The 23,132-nt window shown below is 40.7% G+C and overlaps 1 protein-coding gene across 1 annotated transcript; it reads left to right on the top strand.

The window, feature by feature from the left end:
* The first annotated feature begins 17,002 nt into the window (after positions 1–17,002).
* Positions 17,003–18,585, top strand: LOC121759590 (LRR receptor-like serine/threonine-protein kinase FLS2). Its single transcript, XM_042155238.1, has one exon. The coding sequence runs from the start codon at positions 17,151–17,153 to the stop codon at positions 18,303–18,305; it is 1,155 nt and encodes a 384-aa protein (XP_042011172.1). The 5' UTR covers positions 17,003–17,150; the 3' UTR covers positions 18,306–18,585.
* The last annotated feature ends 4,547 nt before the right edge of the window (positions 18,586–23,132 follow it).

A 23,132-nucleotide genomic window follows, 5' to 3' on the forward strand; every position in this document is an offset into this window, starting at 1 on the left:
CAAATTAAATGATTACTATTTTAATGCGTTTGGTTTGAATTTTCAATATGGCACACAAAAGACGACGATTTCAGTCTTTCCTCGAAGTAACGTTGACTAATTTGATTCTGTTTTGATTGATCGAAAGATTGGATATGATCGAATAATTATTACCTCGAAAGTTGAGTATTTTTTTTATTGATTTTATAAAAATATATAGTTAAAGTGAATATATAGTAAATTAAAAGTGAGAATAATATAGATATGACCAAGAAAAGAGGAAGTTGTTTCAATCCATGTTAAAAATACTTTCTCTCTGTCTCCAAAAAATTATGTATTTTGAGTTTATGAATTTTAATGTAAAATTGGTAAAGTAATAGAGAGATAGAGAAAAAGAGTAATTAAAGTATTGTTAGTAGGGATTGGATCTCACCTCAGTAGAGATAAAAGAGTTTCTAAAATTGGAAAGTGTATATTTTTGTAGGTACGACTAAAAAGGAAAGACCGCAAATTCTTGTGGGACGGAGGGACTCAGTATACTCTTGAATAATCTAACACTTGCTACGTACTGCCTCCATTCCAAAAAGAATACGCACTTTAGGTTTCACATGAGTTTTAATGAACAATGGGTAAAATAAGAAAGAGATAAAGATAAAAAAATAGTTAAAGTATTGTCAGTGGAAAATGAGTCTCATCTTATTGAAGAAAAGATAATTTCTAAAATTAGAAAATGAATATTTTTATAGGATGGACTAAAAAGAATGTTACTCTCTCCGTTCCTTGTTAATAGAGACATTTCTTTTTGGCACGAATTTAAGAATAGTTTGTTAAATTGATGGTGAAAAAGTAAGAGAAAATAAAGTAAGAGAGACGAAGAGAGAATAAAGTAAAAGTGAGAATTACTTTTTGTCAAAAATATAAATGACTCAATTAACTTAGAATTTCTCGAAATAGAAAAATGACTCTATTAACATGGAACGAAGGGAGTACTATATAATAATAAATTTAGAATACATACAATTATCCACAAAATTGATGAAATCCTTTTTCTTTTTCTGTAGCTTTATGATTTCCTGCAATTTTTATCGGATAATTGAAGTCATGCGTGGTGACTTAAGTTGCGGCTAAGAGCATCCATAACTGCGGCCGTCTCGGCGGACGTCCGCGCGGGACGTCCGCCATTACGCAGCATGGAGGCGGACGCGGACGTGCGATGCGGACACCGGAGTTCCGCGACATTCCGGGGACTTCCGTCGTGACGTCCGCCATTGCGCTGACACGACGAACGTCCCTGCCGACTTCCCGATTTTTCATTTAAAAAAAAACTCTATATATGCGGCTCGTTGAACTTCATTTCATTCACACCACTTGTTTTAATGAGTTTCTCTCTCTACTTTCATTTCTTCAGAAGATAAATGGAGTACTTCGATAGTGATTCTCCCTCCACGAGCAAGTCACAAACGCCGACTTTTCCCGTTAGAGTTGGGGAAAATGCCGGAGGAAGTGCACCGATGTCCGGGGTGATGCCCGGAATGGCGGAGATGATGCCCCAACCCCAAATGGCGGGGATGATGCCCGGGTACTACAATATGTACCCCCTTGGTGTGGGATGATGTACCAAATGCTCGGGATGATGCAGGCATGCCTGCCGCTGCGGGGGGGAAGCAGGCATGGGGTCCCCCAATCACCTGGGGACAATGTCTATCGCCCCTACATGGATCTATTGTCGGGTGATTCCCCCAGAGTACTCCTCTGGAGAATCAGTTCACCGGCATCGAGACTTTCTCTTTTGAGGAGTTGGGGCTATCTTCGGTCAGGGATTCTCCCACTGAGATGCCATCGGCGGGAGGGAGGACGCGGAGGCAAGGGAGAGGGAAGGGCAAGGGCAAGGCCACTACCTCGTCTGCGCGTGCGGGGAACGAGGGTGGGGCGGGGGCCGAGGGGGAGGAAGCCAGCAGGAGAAAGAGGACCATCTGGAGCATAGAGGAGTGTGTCGCGCTGGCGAAGGCCTGGATTAGTGTAGTCGAGGATCCCTACGTCGGGGTTAACCAGCAAATCGACAGAATGTGGTGGCGCATTAGCCGAAGCTACCTCCAATTCAAACCGTCCGGTGGGAAGCCTCACGATGGAGAGCAATGCCGGAAACAGTGGGAGTGGCTGATGAGGCAGCTCAGCCGATTTGCCGGCATCTACCAAAACAACCTCCGCGCGGCAACCAGCGGCATGTCCGTCGATGATGTGAAGCTTCTGTCTCATCAGCAGTACCCCGACAGTGAATTGAGTTTCGGGGATTTCAAATATTGGGAGGTCTATCTTGTGGTGCAGACTTCCGCCAAGTTTAGTTCGGGTGTTGAAGCTGGCTGGCCAAAGCGGACGAAGATCAACCCCTCCGGGGAGTACAACAGCAGTGCCGGTTCCCGCGAACTCCCTGAAGCTGAGGCAGAGTTCCCGACCCCTCAATCCCGCCGCCGTCGCCCGGTTCGGCAAAAGTCCGCGATGCGGATGGCTAGGGGAAGCGCCAGCGGGTCCAGACCCGAGGTCCAATCGGAAGCTCCTTCCCAGATCGATCCCGAGCTCCCCGCACTCGCCCGCATACAACAACATGATTTACTTTTAATCACCATGGAGAAGTGGCTTTCAGCGACTGGCCCCTTATACTAGATTATGCTGAAGGATGTCATCGACAGTATGCGGCGCGATTTGGGGATGCCACCCCTGCCCAAGAATTACGACGGGACTGGCGGCGGGGACGCCGTGGAGTGAGACGGGGGCCGCATTTGTCGAAGCTGTAGGTTTTTTTTAACTAAGTATTTTTTTTAATAATTATGTATATTTTTTGTTTTAAATAAAGTGTTTGTATTTTCTCCGTATATGTGTCGAAATTTTAATTTCGTAAATTGTTTAATTTGGTGAATTTGTGAATTTTTATTATTGTGGGAAGTCCGTCGGGATGTCCTTGGGGATGTCCGCCATTGTGCAGTAGGATGTCCTTATGGCGTGACATGAGGTGTTTTTGGGAAGTCCGTCGGGATGTCCGTCGGGACATCCGTCCCACTGTGGATGCCCTAATAAGAAAAGATGGTCCGAAAAGGAGGAGAAACCATTATCTTGATTTCTTGGATGATTAGGAGTGTCCACTATAGAGTGGACATGGCTGATGGTCTGAAAAGGAGGAGAAGCCATTACCTTAATTTCTTGGATGATTAAGAGTGTCCACTATAGAGTGGATATGACTGGTGGCACGGCCACAAAAAATTATCCACAGCCACAAAAAAAGTTGTCCAACCCAATAGTGGACATGTCCACAACCACAAATTACAATATTTTATTAATTGTTGGTATATTTTTGTTAAATTCGAATAAAAATTATTGGACGATAATAATTAGAAAAAACAAATAAATTAACATAAAAAAAATTTAAAACCAAATCTTCGTTATATTATAGATAGGGGAAATTTATACAACGAAAATTTTATAAAAATACTAAAATATAGAGAGTGGAAAAAGGGTGTAGATGTGTGTGAATGGAAGTGAAATGGGAGTGAAATAGGGAGTATTTATATAAAAAAAATTTAAAAATCGAAAAAAAAACCCTGTGTCCACGCGCCACGGCTCACCCAACCATGCTATAGGCAGCCGCTGTGCCCCTCCTACCTCCCCATCCCCGCCTCGGCTGCCCCTGTCCAGCACTATAGAGAGCCGCGATGGCCGTTGGGGCTGCCCTATAGTGGACATTCTAAGCCTAGACGTCCCCAAACCGAAACGAACCGTCCGAACCGGTCCGGAACCGTCTTCGAACCGTAACCGGAATCGTCGGTGACGGTTCAAACCGTGCCCGGAACCGCCGGTTCCCCCTGGCCGGTTCAGGTTCCAATTGTGCGCAAACTGTAACCGGCGGTTCGGCAGTTCCGGTAGCTTTTCAGGCCTATTTCCGACCTACACACTAGGTTTTTCAGAAACCGTCAGCGGAACTGCCAGTTTTCGTCAGAAACCCTAGAAATTCTTACATGGGAATTTCGTTTCATTTTATAGATAATAATTAGACTTTAAATAAACGTTTAATTAGTTTTAGACAATTTCCTTCACCACACAAGCAATTGCATATTTAATTATTCAAGTTTTGAATGATTATGATTTATGCAACAAAATATTTTCGGTTGGTTTTGATAACGCAACCGCTAACATTGCAAGTATACCCGAATTAATTGCGGCTTGCTCTCCGGTGATAAGTGGTAAGTATTTTCACCAAAGATGTATATGTCATATTTTAAATTTATGTGTACAAGATGCTTTGTCTTTATGGCAAAGACATATTCAACCTATTACAACAGTTGTATCCTTGATCCACTGGAAGCCTCATATTCGCAAGACGTGGAAGAAGTATTACCATTCGATGAAAATAAGGTACACACCTTTTAATTTAGATGTGTCTACTAGATGGAACTCTACATATGATATGTTGCATTATACTTTAGATCATATAGAATATTTGGTTGATTTTTATAGAACTTTCCCTGTAGATGATTTATATCTAACCTCATCTTGTTGGGATCAAAGCATGAGTTTATTTAAATTATTCAAAGGTTTTAGAAATGCCACCGTTGAGTTATCGGGTGTGTATTATTGCACATTCGTTCGTGTTTTAGAACATTGCATGTATATATCACTTGGTTTTAAAACTGCAATGAAAAATTCCATAAATAATCCTGAATTAATGTGTGTTTTATATTATATGCTTGAAAAATGACTTAAGTATTTCAATGAGATCCCAACGGTTTTTTTGCTTGCAAAAGTTTTGGATCCAAAATAGAGAATAGTTGGTACTTTAAAAATTTTAGAATTTTATTACAACAATTTGCCTTCTATTGATCTTGAACCACTCCGAGCCTTGCAATCGAATAACGAGGACGACGACAACAACATAAACCTAGCCCAAACATTCCAAGTAAACCTCCCCCACCTCTCAACACTGCAAAGAAGTTTTGAGTTCGACTTGCGGGCTCTCTTTCACGATTACGAAGCCAAGTACAACAGTACCCACCAAGTGAGACCTAGACCCCCCGTCAAACACATAACTTTGGCTTCTTCCAAGTTGATGACCCCGACACCCAATCCCAATTGGCGGACTTCTACGGCTACAGCAGCGGAGGAAGGACGACAAATTTTGGCAAATGAGTTAGATTTATATTTTGACTCACACTTTTCTTTCAATGATGAAGAAGAAGGTCCCATTCCCCAACAAATCGACGTCCTAGATTGGTGGGGATCACACGAAAAAGATTTTTTCATCCTTGCATCAATGGCCAAGGAGATCTTTTCGGTTCCGGCTTCTACTGTCGCCATCGAGTCCGCCTTTAGTGTTGGAGGCAACGTCTTGGACGACAGAAGAAGTAGACTCACCGGGCAAAACATGGAAGCCACCATGTTACTTGATGATTGGTGCTCCGCCGAATTAGAGACCAAGAACCGGATTGGGACAATCAAGTAGTACAACCCGACCAAGACTACTTCTCCGACGAAGAGTAGGCCAATTCCTCCGATCAAGCCAAATAGGTAAGCAAGGTAAGAGAACTACATGGACTTTGATTCCAAAATGCAATTGAGCATTGAGGATACGTAGGCATATCAGCTTAAATTTTAAATTTAAGTTGAGCTCAAGTCTTTTTCCTTTATTTCTTTTTTCACCCATTTGTTTCGAATATGTAATTTGTAAATTGTAATCAAGACAAGTCTTTTGTAATTTATAATTTTTAAGTTGTAATTTGTAAATTTTAAGTTGTAATTTGTAAATTTTAAGTTGTAATTTGTAATATAGTTGAAATTTGTATAAATAAAATTGCATTTGTACATCGCATTATTCTAATTTTATTTATGCAAGTATATTTACATTTTTTGCTTGAATTACAATTTTAACAAAAAAAAAATAAATAAACATGAACCGCCGAACCGGTCCGGAACCGGACAGGAACCGACGGTTCCGGACCTTGACGTGAACCGCCGGTTCACGGTTCAGGAACCGGAACCGTCCAAGCTAGGACGGGCCGGTTCAAGTTCAAGAACCGGATGAACCGCCGGTTCCCTAACCGTAGTGACGTATATCTTAGCCCAACCATAATGAATGATAAAAGATATAGGTTGCATGACTTAATAGGTAGTTTTGATAGTGAAATATTATATATAGTAGGTAGGAGTATTGTTTAATAGAATTGGGATACCATTAGACAATTTGGTCAGCCAAATCGTCTCATACTGTCATCCATAACTAACGCGTGATTGAACTCAAATTATTTGGATTTTAAAGTTTCCTTCTTGTCTCTTGGCTATTGTAAAAAATACTTAAAAGAAGAAGACTGCACTATTTAAATTAAGAGTGAACTATAAAATTAGGTATTATGTATGGCCAGTGGCGGATCCAAGATCCGAAATTGGAGGGGGCGGAATATATAGTATTAGCTTGGTTTAGTGCAGACATGGTGAAAATGGACTTCAAATGATATTATACCCATACATAGAGGCGTCTGGTGCATTTTTTAAAACATGAGTACCTCAAACGTTCGATTAACTATACATAGGGGTTAATTTTGTAGTTCACTCTTAAATTAAAAGAAATCTAGTATTAAATTTAATTAAATTTTAGCTTTCTCCATTGTATGTAATATATTATTGACGTGGTGCATATATTTTTCAAATCAATAAAATGATTATTGATATATATATATATATATATATATATAGGGTTGTGATCAATTGAGATTTTTTAGCCTAATTGAGAATTGAGATGCATTATTAGCCACTCATTTTTATTAAATGAGTGGTCCAGAATTTACCACATGGAAAATATTTTTACATTAATTAATTGTGAAAGGGCAGAATGGTAATTTCATCATACATTTTATTTAATAAATATTTTTTATTTTTTTAAAAAAAATTAATTTTTTTTTCGATTTTTTATTTTTTTATTTTTTTTATTTTTTTTGTCAACTATATATACAATTCATGTCAACTACACACATATAATGTCAACTACATATACAATTCATGTCAACTGCACATATATAATGTCAACTACATCTATGATTCATATCACCTATACACATATAATGTCAACTATAAGCTGTTGACATTTGATGTGCAGGCTATTGACATTTGATGTGCAGGGCTATTGACATTTGATGTGCAGGATACACATAATAGTTGACATCGCGTGAAAATTAAAAAAATTAAAAAAAAATTTAAAAAATTTTTTAAAAAATTTTTAAAAAAATAAAAAAATAAATTTTTTTTAGTTGTTGACATTTTAATACGAGTTGTTGACATTTGATATTCTGGCTATTGAAATGAAATGACGATAATACCCTTAGTTGATATAATCTACTTGTAGTTGACATTTCAAAATGAGTGGCTGAAAATGCATCTCAATTCTCAATTAAGCTAAAAATCTCAACCTAACAAGACCATATATATATATATATATATAGGGTTGTGATCAATTGAGATTTTTTAGCCTAATTGAAAATTGAGATGCATTATAAGCCACTCATTTTTATTAAATGAGTGGTCCAGAATTTGCCATATGGAAAATATTTTTACATTAATTAATTGTGAAAGGGCATATTTGTAATTTCATCATATATTTTATTTAATAAATATTTTTTTTATTTTTTTTAAAAAATTATTTTTTTTTTCGATTTTTATTTTTTATTTTTTTTAATTTTTTTTTCAACTATATATACAATTCATGTCAACTACACACATGTAATGTCAACTACATATACAATTCATGTCAACTACACACATATAATGTCAACTACATATACAATTCATGTCAACTACACATATATAATGTCAATTATAAGCTGTTGACATTTGATGTGCAGAGCTATTGACATTTGATGTGCAGACTACACATCGTAGTTGACATAATGTCTCAATAGTTGACATCGCGCGAAAATTTAAAAAAAATTTAAAAAAAATTAAAAAAAATTTAAAAAATTAAAAAAATTAAAAAAATTAAATTTTTTTTAGTTGTTGACATTTTAATACGAGTTGTTGACATTTGATATTCTGGCTATTGAAATGAAATGACGATAATACCCCTTAGTTGACATAATCTACTTGCAGTTGACATTTCAAAATGAGTGGCTGAAAATGCATCTCAATTCTCAATTAAGCTAAAAAATCTCAACCTAACAAGACCCTATATATATATATATATATATATTCTCAAATTTTATTGATCACATCAAATATGATTTCACCCAAATCAGAGCTAAGAGGAGCTAAGAGTTATGAATAACGTAAACTTCATCAGTTTTTAACGAAATTTTAAAATTATATACTTAGTAGAGTAGAATTTATCAGAATGTGATGAAATATTAGGAGTAGTATTTTCCGGAAATTTGCCTTTTTAAGATTATTTTAACATCCGTTTTACTTTGGCGGCTTAAAGGAAGACATCAACTAATCGTAAGTTCAGAATTGGAATTAGAAAACCTTTCTCTCGCTTCCTTTCATTTTCTCAGCAGATTTTTTCTCAGCAGATTTTTTTTCACATATTTTCTCTGTTTTTTTTTCTTCTTTTTAATATTCTTTCATAAGGCCATGCAGATTATTTTTAACCTTTTATTTGTTTCATTAACATATTCTAAACTCTAATCGTAACAATGCAATTTTAATTCAATAAAATATGTTAGTTATAAGTATAAATGGTAAAATCCAGTGCCAAAAAAAGTCTACAGATCAAAAAAACAATTATATATATAATCATATATATATATAGGGATGTATTCATTTCCTTTTTCTATATTTCCTCCTTTTTCCTTCTTAATATCAGCCATTAGATTAGAGAAATGGACGGTCAAGATCAACATTGAGTAATTAATCCCGTGTTGCATTATTTGTCCTATTTTGTGCATTATGAGGGTACAATAGTAATCTAATAATGGCTGGAAACCGCTACGAATAATGCACCACATGGTCACGAGTAATGCATATAATTGACTATATAATGCACAATATGTGAACTGCAATGCATACGAATAAGATGTACCATGTTATGATGTTTGGACACACGTTTCTTGTTTCCCCTAAGGGTTTAATAAGCTTAGGGGCTAGGGTATAGTACGTAGACACGTATGTAATCTTCACATGGTAACGAGTAATGGATATAATTGACTATATAATGCACAATTTGTGAACTGCAATGCATACGAACAAGATGTGCTGTGTTATGATGTTTGACACACGTTTCTTGTTTCCCCCAAGGGTTTAATAAGCTTAGGGGCTAGGGTATAGTACGTACGCATTAATAACAAATTATAAAACGATACGAATAATTCACCAAATTGTCACGAGTAATGGATGTTATTAACTATATAATGCACAATATGTGAACTGCAATGCATACGAATAAGATGTACCATGTTATGATGTTTGACACACGTTTCTTGTTTACCCTAATGGTTTAATAAGCTTAGGGGCTAGGGTATAGTACGTAGACATTACTAAATGCACGTATGTAATCTTCAATCCGTTGATTAACCCATATACACAATTCCTCTAATAATGCATAATATAATGAGATAATGACAATTAACAGCTACATAATGCACTACCTAAACCAAATAATGCACATACGTATATTCCAATAACAACAATTTGTTAGTAATGTCTACGTACTATACCCTAGCCCATAAGCTTATTAAACCTTTAGGGGAAACAAGAAACGTGTGTCAAACATCATAACATGGTACATCTTATTCGTATGCATTGCAGTTCACATATTGTGCATTATATAGTTAATAACATCCATTACTCGTGACAATTTGGTGAATTATTCGTATCGTTTTATAATTTGTTATTAATGCGTACGTACTATACCCTAGCCCCTAAGCTTATTAAACCCTTAGGGGAAACAAGAAACGTGTGTCAAACATCATAAAACTACACATCTTGTTCGTATGCATTGCAGTTCACAAATTGTGCATTATATAGTCAATTATATCCATTACTCGTTACCATGTGAAGATTACATACATGTCTACGTACTATACCCTAGCCCCTAAGCTTATTAAACCCTTAGGGGAAACAAGAAACGTGTGTCCAAACATCATAACATGGTACATCTTATTCGTATGCATTGCAGTTCACATATTGTGCATTATATAGTCAATTATATGCATTACTTGTGACCATGTGGTGCATTATTCGCAGATACCAAAATGTGGCAGTTACTTTTCCGTCAAATGTCAATAATAACCCTGTAATGCATACAACCACCTTCTATAATGCAACACGGAACCAGTTTTATAGAATCAATCTGATCCGTTGATGCCTTAGATCTAACGCGTAATATTAAGAAGGAAAAAGGATCTAAGATGTGAAAAGGAGAATAACGCTCCCCTATATATATATATATATATATATATATATATATATATATATATATAATTCGCAGCTTTTCAGTCCAAACTTCTTTTTAATCACAACCCTTGTATCCTTGAATTGGATGGTTGTGATGATCTGCATTATTACACTATAATGGTGCATTATTAGTCGGTGTGCATTATTCAACTGAAAATATGCATTATTACACTATAATAATTCATTATTAGTCGGTGTGCATTATTCAACTATAAATCTGCATTATTAAATGACACGTGGCATCAATCTAATCGTCGGATGACAAAATCGTGGAGCTGAGATTAAAAAGAACAATAGAACAAAAGATAAAAAAAGGAAATAAATACATCCATATATATATATGTGGTTTAATACAAATTTTATTGGAATCTAAATAAATTCTACGAGTTTATGATCATGTAAATTATTTCATCAACCCATCCATGATGACCAACGGGATAATATTTGTAACAGAATAATGAGGTTATCCAATTAAACTTATAATCTTGTTGTCATAGAGGATTATTCCATCGTTTATAAAATTACACCCCGTTAATTTGTGACAACTAAATGTTAGAAGAAGATAATCCGATTAAAATGAGATGATAACCAAATCAAGTGAATTATCGTCGGACATTTGTGTTATCGCATAGGACCTGACATGAAAAACCGTTTGGATAATAGCCACATGATAATAACACAATCTACGTGTCAATTTGCCGACAACTTGCATGGTATTTTGTCAATAATTTTAAAAAATCTTAGCACATAATACAATATGCAGGATTTTATAATGGAGTATAATTATAGATAGATAAAAAGAAAACTAAAATATTGTTAGTAGTTAATGGACCATATCTCTTTAGAGAGAAAAAGACTTTATAAAATCAAAATGTTTATATTAGTCAGGATCAGACTAAAAAAAGAAACTGTTCATATTTTTTAGAGATGTTAGGAGTATCATTTTCGCTAAAAGCCTTTTTGGGTGCGAATGTCACCACTCACCCGGCCAGATTAAGAGCATCCCCATCCATGCTCTTGCCAAAGAGCATGGATGTGGGCCCGGACCCACTTTTATTACTTTTTTACTCCATGCTCTTTGGCAAGAGCACAATACCCACATCCGTGCTCTTCCGCAAGAGCGTGCTCAAGGGTCTCACTATTCTATTATTTAATTTAAATACTTCAATTACTAAAAACATTTTCACAATATTAAATGCATTAATATTACGCGAAATACTACTACAAATTACTAAAAATTAAAAGTTACATAATTAAAATCCTAAAAATTAAAAATTATATAATTAAAATCCTAAAAATTAAAAAAAATCCTAAAAATTGAGATTGAGAGAGTTGTTTGGTATAGTGTCATTTTTTTGTATTTGAAATGAGAGTATTTATAGATGAAAGTATGAATTTTGGAGTAAAAATAATGGAAAAATAAATTAAAAGTGTGGAAAAAAGGATATATTTTATTAGAAAGTGGGAAAATATTTTTTTTTTTAATCTGAATTTTTCAGATTTTTTTAAAAAATAATAATAAAAAATGATAAATCAACGGCTACGGCCAACCAGAGCATGCCACGTCGGCTGCTCGTGCTCTTGCCGTTGGCACGGACGTGCTCTATGCATTGACCATGGTCGTGCCGTTGGCAAGAGCACAGCGGCGAGCAGGGGTCTGCTCTTGCCAACGGCACAGACGCCGTCCTTGCGCAAGAGCACCGATGGGCATGATCTAAATGACACAACAAATTAAAGGCACCTGACCAGGTTGTACATTTTGTCCAAAAGAAAGGTGAAGCAAAGTCACCCATCCGGGTTGGGCGCTCTGATTGAAACCGAGCAATCTGCACGGGCCGTGTGGATTAGGGATTAATCACACGGTCCGTGAGATGTGTGCATATGTCGGACGAAGAGTTCCACACGGGTTGTGCGGCTGGCTTGCAAATTTTCCGTTTAACTTATTCCAGATTCAAATTGCAAGCTATGCTTTATCACCGTTTCCAACTTTAGAATTGTCTTATGACGGGATATATTATTTTTGCAAGCCCAAAAACTCAACTAAATACTATGAAACCAAATGAAAAAATTATGCTGATTTGATCCACATCATCTCGCACGTGAGAGATGTCCCGAAGGGCATATGGATTCTATATTTATTATACTACTACTACAAGTATATCATAGTTGCGTTCCGTCCCACAAGAATATACACTTTTGATTAAAAATTAAGTTTAATGCAAGTATAGAATTTATTATACTACTACTACTACAAGTATATCATAGTTGCGTTCCGTCCCACAAGAATATACACTTTTGATTAAAAATGAAGTTTAATGCAAGTAAGAGAAAAGTAGAATTTTTTTTAAAGTATAATTGAGAATGAATCCCACCTCATTAGAGAGAGAGTTTTTTTCTAAATTTAAAAAGTATATATTATTACGAGACGAAATAAAAAGGAAATGGTACATCATCTCTATGGGACGGGAGCGAGTAAAATGGTGTACTTTTCTTACCACCACATTAAACTTTCTTTTGCTTTTGTGTAATTTGACAATGTTTAAATAGAACTGATTATATTATATAAATACAGTAAATCATTATTTTTCTATTTTTATCTATTGATGTCAATTAATAAATCATTATTGGGGTGATTATTTGCAATTCGTGCCTGTATAATTTCTTTCTTGATAGCATTAACTTGTCATTATTTATTCGTAATAACAATTACTATTAATATAATAAAGTGATGTTATGCTGCCGCTTTTGTGTTTATAGCTGTATTAGTTTATACGACTTGGCCACATAGGAAAGTTGTGCTGTGGCCAGAAAAAATAGTTTCTTAGACCATCCACAATAGGAATAGCCCAGCAATAGCCCAGCCATAGCCTAGCCACTGCTACATCATAGCACTAAAAATCCTCCTGCCACATCATCAAAACAAGCAAATGGACCAGCAATAGCCCAGCCATAACCTAGCCACATAATATCCACATCACTATTAACACAAAATGAAATAATTAACAATCACACAATATACGAAATTTAATTTACGAGACATATACGGGAAAAGTTTAATAATAATATTAAAATTTAAAAAAGTACAATAATTTAAAAAAAATACATTAATTTTAAAAAAATACAATAATAAAAAGGAGTGCCAATTCACTCCTCGTCTCCTTCTTCGCCGCCTCCGTCGCTGTCGCCACCATCGCCGGCGGCGGCGGCCGCCGCCGCTGGTCTCCCTCCGTGCCGCCTCCAACTCGTCCTGCAGGCTCATGAGCAAGGTTTGAAGCACGCTCTTCTCCACGGGATCCGTCGCCACCCGCCATTCGGCCATCGTCTTGATCAACTGAGCGCGCGTTTGTGCGCGAGCGAAGAATTTGAGATCCTCAGTGGATTGGCCAAGGGGGGATGCCGACTGGACCTCCTGGGAAGCCCCGGCGTTCCCCCTCGCCTCCCGCTGAGCGCGCTTGCGCCCCATCGGGCGAGGTCGGCCACCGACCGAACGCGGCGTGGGGAACTCCTGCGTCGTCTCGGGGAGGTCGTGGGAACCACCGCTGCTGCCGGTGTAGTTCAGCCGTTGCTTCTTCGGCCAGCCAGAGTCGACACCTACTCGGAACTTCTCGGACTCGTTCAGCACAAGATAGCAGTTCCAGTAGGTGAAGTCCTTGTATACCCCCCTTCAGTGGGAAGGCTTTCTCAGCTATTCTCCTGCAGTCCTCCTCCGTTTGGCCATTGCTCATCATGCGGAGTGCGTTGGTGTACAAACCCGAAAATCGGGAGACCGCACCCCTGATTCGGTTCCAGGCCTTCCGGCAATCCACCCCGTTGCGTGGCCTCCCCTCCGGGCAAAATCTCTGGTAGGCTGCTGCTATCTTGCCCCACATGTTGACGATCCTCTGCTCGTTCGAAACGAGAGGATCGTCGCAAACACTCACCAACGCCTTGCAGAGAGCAACGTTCTCCTCGTCCGTCCACCTCCTCCATACCTCCTCCTCACCCGGTTGCGACTCGCCGACCTTCTTCTTGCCCTTCTTCGCGGGGGCGCCATGCCCCCGCTCTGCCCCCCCTTCAACGAGAGTTTTCGGAGCTCCGGGAGTATCAAACACCAAGTCATCTAAGGAGAAACTATCAAACCCCAAGGGCGTTTGGGTCGATGTGTGCGATGAACCAGTCGAAAAATCTAAACTGGGGCGATAGACATCCCCCGCCGTCGCCGGGGACCCCCAGAAGTCCACTGTGTAGCCGGTACGACCCCCGGAGTCCCCTGTGTCGGCGGTACCCCCCCGGGATCATCTGCATCCCGGGTGCCCATCCCGTTGGTGCCCACCCCGGTATCGCCGGAAACCCCTCGGCGGACTCCCCCCCGTTGGCATCCCGGAAAACATCTGCTGCCACGGGTACATGTTGTAGTACCCGGGCATCTGACCCCATCCACTTCCCACGGGGATAGACGGAGTTTGTGACCCGCTACTCCCGGAACTAGGCTCGTTGTTGAGATCCATTTCCCTTGTTGATCTTGTACAGAAATTAAGATAGAGAGAGTACTCGTTAAAACAAGTGGTGCGAATGAAAATGACGATCAAAGCGCGTATATATAGTGTTTCGGAAAAAAAAATTAAATTTCGTGCTAGGCGGTGCGCTGGGCGATCCGGGCGCTGCAATAGCGCCGAGCGGACCGCCCAGCGCCACGCAACCGCCCAGCGCTGCGCGGTTTCTCTCTCCATTCGCCCGCTGGGCGACTGCAATAGACCGCCCAGCGAACCACCCAGCGTCGGCGGTCGGCTGGGCGGCATTGTGGATGGTCTTAGAGCATCTCCAGTGGGTGGATGTCCCACTCGGACATCCACTAGGACATCCAAAAAACACCTCCTGCCACGTCACTAGGACTTCCCATCCCACTGCCACGTCACTAGGACATCCCCTGCACAATCCGCCCTTCCCATCGCCCTTCCCATCGCCCTTCCCACTAGGACTTCCCGCAATAAAAAAAATCACAATAATGTAATTACGTAAAAACGGAATTATAATTTTGACACGGAATATGGGAAAGCAAAATACGGGCAAAAATACATAGTCATAAAACATAAAAAAAATATAGTTAGAAAAAAAACAAAATATATAGTCATTCAAAAAAGAAAAATACATAGTCCAATATCCCCGGCTCACTCCGCGCTGTCCTCGTCGCCCGTGCCGCCCCCGTCGCCCGCGCTGTCATCCTCATCCTCCTCCTCTGCCACCGTTCGCGAGGAAGAGCCCGGGGCTTTCCCCTTGCCCTTGCCACGTCCCTTCCCCCTGTCTGGAGTCTCCCTGACTGGAGATAACCCCAACTCCTCTAAAGAGAATGTTTCCAAACTGGTGAACTGAGTCTCCGGAACATAAGTGGAGGGGGTATCAGTAGACAGCATATCGATAACTGGCCGATAGACATCGTCCGCTTGTGGGCCCCTGCCACCCCCTCCCCCCCGGCATCATCCCCGCCATCATCCCCGGCATCATCCCACCCCATCATATTTGGGGTCATGCCCCCATCTCCATCCCCGGCCCCGGCATCATCATATTTGGGGTCATGCCCCCCATCCCCGGCATCATCATATTTGGGGTCATGCCCCCCCATCCCCGCAGCCCTGGGCATCATACCACCCATCCCACCCATCCAATTGTACATGGGGACATCATCCCACCCATTCCACCCATCCCCGACATTATCGGAACTGTTGTCACATTTCCGCTAACGTTTCCCTCCAGGTCGATGGGAAACGCCGGAGTCTGCGACTCGCTCGTGGCAGGGGAGTTCCTATCGTTCTCCATTAAGTAGAAATGAAATTTGTAGTAAAAGAAGAGAGAAACTTGTTAACACAAGTGGTGCGAATGAAATGAAGTTCAACGAGCCGTATATATAGAGTTTAAAAAAAAATTAATTATCGGACGTCCGACCCGGACGTCCGACCCACTCCACAATGGCGGACCTCCGCCCGCCCGTCGCCCGCACGTCCGAGGACACCCGACGTACTCACGGGACGTCCGTATCCGACCTTCGACGCCACAATGGCGGACGTCCCGGTCGCCCGTCGCGGACGTCCGACCGGACGTCCGCCATTGGAGATGCTCTTAGAGCATCTCCAATGCACGGATGTCCCACTCGGACATCCACTAGGACTTCCCAAAAATACCTCCTGCCACGTCACTAGGACTTCCCATCCCACTGCCACGTCACTAGGACTTTCCCTGTACAATCCGCTCATCTCATCGCCCTTCCCACTAGGACTTCTACTAAAACCTCTCACTTTATTGCATCAACAAATACAATTCTCTGTACCCAATAATGAATCCTTATAAAATTTCACATAATTCAGACTTGAAAAGGACAAAATGTCAGCTAAAGGAAAATGGACGGATGCAACCTCCACAATGTTCAGGTGATATTCTGTCCAATTGCATATTGATTCACTTTCAACTAGTTCCAAAATTAAGTAAAACAAACATTATTGTTGAAATTCACATTTCTCACAATTATATACAACTACAAAATAAATATAGAACAAATTGAAAAACAGATGTCGATGACAAATACCAATCATATAGCTACCAAATATTATTCCAAAATCGTTAAGTGCATCACTGCTGTGTCCAACTAAGCCAAACTAAAATATAAACCCAATAATAAATACACAAAACAAAATCCCACCATTCACACCTGCGCATATATAAACATCACAATCTCACGCCACATTTTCCCCAAATTAAATTCCCCTCACTTTCCAATCATGTCTCATTTTTTCACCATCCCCGCCGCCGCCGTCCTCCTCCTCCTCATCGCCGCCTCCGCGTCGTCATCCGCCGTCCCCTCGGAGACCGCCGCCCTCCGCGCCTTCAAATCCGCCGTGAAGCCCGCCTCCATCCCCCCTTCCTCCTGCCTCGCCACGTGGAACTTCTCCTTCGACCCCTGCGCCGCGCCGCGCGTCACCCACTTCACCTGCGGCGTCACGTGCGCGGGAGACCGAGTCGTCCAACTCACCCTCGACTCGCAGGGCTACTCAGGCACGCTCACCCCACTCATCTCTCAACTCAGCCAACTCGTCACCCTCGACGTCGGCGAGAACGCCTTCCACGGCCCCATCCCCGCCTCCATCGCCGCCCTCCCCAACCTCCGCAACCTTATCCTCCGCGTCAACTCCTTCTCCGGCGCCCTCCCCCCCTCAATCGCCGCCGCCAAATCGCTCATCACGCTCGATCTCGCCCGCAATTCCATCTCCGGCGCCCTCCCCGACCTCAGCCCCCTCGAATCCCTCACCCGCCTCGACCTCAGCTACAACAAGCTAACCGGCGCCCTCCCCCGCCTCCCCCCCAATCTCAACGAATTAGCCCTAAAATCCAACTCGCTCTCCGGCCAACTCACCAAATCCTCCTTCTCCGAGTTGACTCACCTCATGGTGCTCGAGCTCGCAGAAAACTCCCTCTCCGGCGCGATTCTGCCGTGGCTCTTCCTCCTCCCGTCGCTGCAGCAGATCGACCTCGCCAAAAACAGCATCACGAGCGTCTCCGTCGCCGCGCCGAATTCCAACAGCGAGCTCGTGGCGGTGGATTTGAGCTACAATAAGCTGGAGGGGAATTTGCCGGAGGAATTCGCCGATTACGCGGCGCTCCGGTCGCTGGCGCTGAGCTACAACAAGCTGAGGGGGCCGATCCCGTGGCAGTACAGCAGGAAAGGATCGTCGCTGCGGAGACTCTACCTGGACGGGAACTTCTTAAACGGCTCTCCGCCGCAGGGGCTGTTCTCCGGCGACGGGCAGGTGTCGGGCAGCTTGGGAGACAACTGCCTGCGGAGGTGCCCGGCGGCGTCGGAGCTTTGCTTGAAATCGCAGAAACCGGCTTCGATTTGCCAGCAGGCCTATGGTGGGAAACCCAAACCCAAATCTTGAGTGCTGTCAGTCAATGTCTCCAGTTAATTTATTTTAATTTTAATTTTGATTTTAATTTTAATTTTAATTTTAATTTTAATTTGTTTTGTTTTGTTTTATTTTATTTTATTTTATTTTATTTTATTTTATTTTATTTTATTTTATTTTATTTTATTTTGTCGATTTAGCAACGTAAAGTACGAGTGTGGTAGACAGTGGACCATGACTTTTAGAAAGGGAAGTGTATTTAATTATTAATATTAATTTGTTATGAATAAAATGATGAACAGTATACATTTTCCTTTTGGTTTAAGTCAATATTATATTAATTGTGGTACTAGATAGTCAATCTACGACGGGGGTTACTGATAATGAAGTAATTGATTAAAAACGACAAGAGTCCAAGTGCACAACACCTTTAAAGTACATGTTATTTTACTTTCATTTTTTTCTTAGGTTCGAGTATCAAGAGGACATGCTACAAGCTGACGTCACTATGTAATAAGGCATCATCATGGTAGATTGAAAATAGATTGAAAATAAATATAATGACAGATATATTATTGAAAAAAAATCAGATGTGTTAAATTTTGGTATATATATCAATTTTAAAAATAGGGTAAACAAATTACGAAGTTTTCGATTTGCTTACAGTATTGTTTAATTAATCGCTAGTGATGAGCATGTATAAATACTGAAATATCTTAAGCACTAAAAGTAGAAGTTTTAAACAGCAACTAATTAAACCAAGTTTTAAAACACAATTAGACAATGATTCGTCGGATTTTGAGAAACTAGGCTCATTTCTTGTTTGCCAATAGAAAACTAGAAAATGCTATCAATAGTTGGCATCTACTCTAGCTATGAATTTCTTTGAAGTTATATTTCAATGTTTTTAACCACAACTATACATCAAATATAATAGAGAGTGTATCATATAGTATTAGAAATGCAAAAGGCTTCGACTACTATCATGTAAATTCAAACCGTCGGTGATGCACATGTTGTATCTGATATTTTATGATCCCCACAAACACTATCATATCACGAGTATGGGACCTTGTTTTTCTCCTACTCTTTATCACCATTAAATTAATATTCCATATAGTACTATACACTTGCACATGAATAACATACTACTACATAAATTCATGCATTTCTCCAAACACAACAATTGATTCTCCTTGTACTCTACACATACAATATGTAATGTAATTCATGTGTATTATGTACATAATGGTGATGAGATTGTAATATTTTGGATGCATATTCGCTTTTAATTTGTTATGGAAAACAAAAGGTAGAAATATGACATGTAAATGACTGGTGTGGAAGTATTAAGGGGTGTAGTTGAGTGGTAGAGGCTCGTACATACTTAATCTAAAGTAGAAGATCGATCTCAAATCTCATCCTCTAAGATGTCTATAAATCGACAAAAGGGACCTCTGTGGTGCCTACTAATTAACAAGAGAGACTAGTAAGTAAGACTGACAATAAATGTCATGGTTATAAACCAAAAAATGCTCATGCATAGAGGTGAGCACGATTCTAGCAATTAACTCTATCCAAATTCCTACCGAATTGATTTCTTTCCCCGAATTTTGATATTTCATGATTCTACATTCCTTTCGATATAAGTCTACATATGTTGTTAAATGATAATTTTTTTATTTAATTACAATCCTAAATACTTAAAAGTTAAAACGTGTGTAACTTAAAAAAAACCACAACATAATCTAACTTTTAACACACCAATGCCATTTCATCCAAAAATAGTCTCACGTCAATTCAAATTCATGTTAGATTAAAAATGTGGTCGTATTACGTAGTAAATAGTAAAATCAATACGAATTCGAAAGTCATCTTATTGTCATACCATGTTTTGAATTTAAATAATATTCATAATTTGGATAAATTAAGTTTTTCTGTATATCTGCCAATATCTCGTATTATATTTTTTGTAAAAATAGATCGAATTTTGAATCTTTATCCAAATTTTATTTCAATTCAACTAAATTCCATCAACTCAATTTTATTTAATCAATAAAGCTATGCAACCACATTAGAGCATCCACATTGGGGACGCCCTATGCATCGTCCGCCCCATCGTCCTCCACTGTAGCTCAACGCCCTATGCGATTTCATCCTCCGCGGCCTATGCATCCTCTGCGGACGATGAACCATTTTTTGCATCCTTCGGCCTATCCTCCTTATCCTCCGCCCCATTGCAGGGGTAAGGAGGATAGGTCCGGACGATGCACACATTTTTATTTTTTTTATTTAATTTTTTTATATTTTCTTCTATATATATCACCAATTTTTTTACTTCATTTCACACTTTTCACTCCACTCCCTTCCCCATCTCAATTTCTCTCTAAATTCAATAATGAATTCCGACGATTTTCCAAATTTGCCAGCATAAAATATAAAAAATAAATACTGACAATAGGATTTGCCTTTAATTTGTGGTGTTTTTATATTTATTCTTGCTAAGGCCATCCACAACGCTGTCTCTATACCGTCTCTTAAACCGTCTCTTAACTACTATTTGGGCACTATTTGAGGGCCCCACTGTCCTTTTTGCCTCCATCTCTTAACTAAGAGACGGAACCTGCAACGCTCCGTCTCTTAACCGTCTCTATACCGTCTCTTAATTACTATTCATTCAATTTAATTTATAATTTTTTTTAAAACCCAATTCAATTTAAACAAACACACTTTATTAAAATTAAAACAAAATAAAAAAACACACAAAATAAAAAAACACACAAAATAAAAAAAACACACAAAATAAAAAAACACACAAAATAAAAAAAAATTAATCGGAAGGGCTAATCATCCTCCGGAGGCGGTCGAGGTTGAGGGGGAGTCGGAAGGCCAAGTTGTGCTGCCATATGCACAATTCCGTTCCACCAGGCCGCGTATTGGGAGTGCGAGAAGCGGGAAGTGTCCGCCATTGTGGCGGTCATGTACGCCACCATAAGTGTGTCCGAGCCTCCTCGCGAGCCCGATCCTGAGGCCGGCTGGCTTGATTCGCCTCGGCCCTTCCTTGCTCTAGCCGCTTTCGCCGCCTTCGTCCCTTGCGGCCGACGGCGCCTACTCGCGGATCCTCCTGCATCACCGACCGTACCCGCAAACTCCTGGGATTCAGCATCATGTTGGCTGATGCCTTCAGCAGTGTCACCACCAGACGCACCAGCACTAGACGAGTATTGGCCACTCGCCGTATGCTTCGTGCGCTTCGAGTTTGAGCCCGAACTGGAGCGGAAACCGCCGGCCCATCGTTCCTCGCCCTTGACGGCGCGCCAAACATCAACAAATCTGAATTGGTGTCCCTCGTCCTGGTAGTAGGCGCGCAAAGCGGACGTCAAAATGTCGGTGGCCGTGGCGCCGCTTTGGTAGCGCGCCTCTTCCGCCGAGTAGATGCCGCAGAATTTTTTGACCTGTCGGTCGACTCGGTCAAAGTGACAGCGGATCATTTTAACTGTGCGCTTGCGGGAGCGGTTCGGCTTTATTTGGTGGTAGACCTCGACAACCTTTTCCCAGAAACACTTCCGGGTTTGTTGATTCCCGACGATGGGATCGTACGAGACCGTGATCCAGGCGTTGTACACCGCCATCGTTTCGAGGTTGTTGTACGGATGTCGGCCAAGATCCTCTTCCTCTTCCTCTTCTTCCTCCTCGTCCTCGCCCGTCTGGGGTTGTACACTGCCTCGGCCACCTCCACCGCCTCGCCCACCTCCACCGCCTCGGCCTACTCCCGGCGTGGGATCAACTGGAAAATCCTCCCGGATCTGGGATAATCCCTGCGAAAACCGCGGGACGTTGGGACGAACATATGCTTCAAGGTCAAAATTGGGTGGTTGGTACCCCCCCGGCGTCGCCGAACCCTGGGTCCCCGGCGTTGACGAACCTCCACCGCCCAATGTGTTGATCATGTTCTCCCAATCGCCGAATGAGTTGAGATCCCACCCGCCGGAGCCGGAGCCGCCATAGTTGCCCTCGCCGTCGCCGGACATCTTGAGTTGGGTTATGAAAATTTCAGCGAAAATTTGAGAGAAAATTTAGATGATATGAAGAATAGATGTGTAGTTGTGTGTAAATGAGGATGGGTTTAGGAGTATTTATAGAGTAAAAAATTTAATAAAAAACAAAAAAAATATAAAAAAAACAAAAAAACGGTAATAATACCGTTACAAAATTTTTTTTTTTATTTAAATTCGAATTTTTTTTTAAAAAAAATATTTATTGCGTCAGCACGTGACGACGCCCACTCGCGGGCCAGCGAGTGGGCGTCACGCACGACGCCGGGCTGCGCCACGTCGCCTAGGCACGTGGCGAGACAGCTCGTCTCCTGGCTCGGCGAGTCGAGACGCGCGACGAGACGCGGGGCGAGACGGGACGAGATGGAGGCTGCAACGCGTCTCGCCGGGGTCTCGTCTCGCTGAGACGAGACGCGAGACGCCGGCGAGTCCCGTTGTGGATGGTCTAATTGATATATTTGCAAACATAAAAAATAAAAAATATAAAATAAGAGTTGAAATTATAGGGCTGGCTATAGGGCATCCCACTGCAGGTGAATGAGATCATAGATGATGAAATACTGATGTGGCGGAGGATAGCGCATAACATCTATAATTACATCAATGATGGAAGGAGTAGTAATTGTGAAAGAGTTGATCCCCCTAATCTAGACTATCAGTCAAGTATTTCTGTGCATGTCAGAGAGAAGACTGGTTGTTTATTTATTTCAAATTTATCCCCAGCCAAACAAACCTTGCTGTCATTAGCAAATAAAAAAAAACAAAAATCAGAGAATCAGGAATCTCCCAAGTTTATACAGGGCAA

Source organism: Salvia splendens, chromosome 12 (genome assembly GCF_004379255.2).
Source record: "Salvia splendens isolate huo1 chromosome 12, SspV2, whole genome shotgun sequence".
Lineage (NCBI taxonomy): Eukaryota > Viridiplantae > Streptophyta > Magnoliopsida > Lamiales > Lamiaceae > Salvia > Salvia splendens.

Bases quoted from the DNA above. Each gene is read 5' to 3' on its own strand.
- LOC121759590 (XM_042155238.1), top strand. From the start codon at position 17,151: ATGTCTCATTTTTTCACCATCCCCGCCGCCGCCGTCCTCCTCCTCCTC.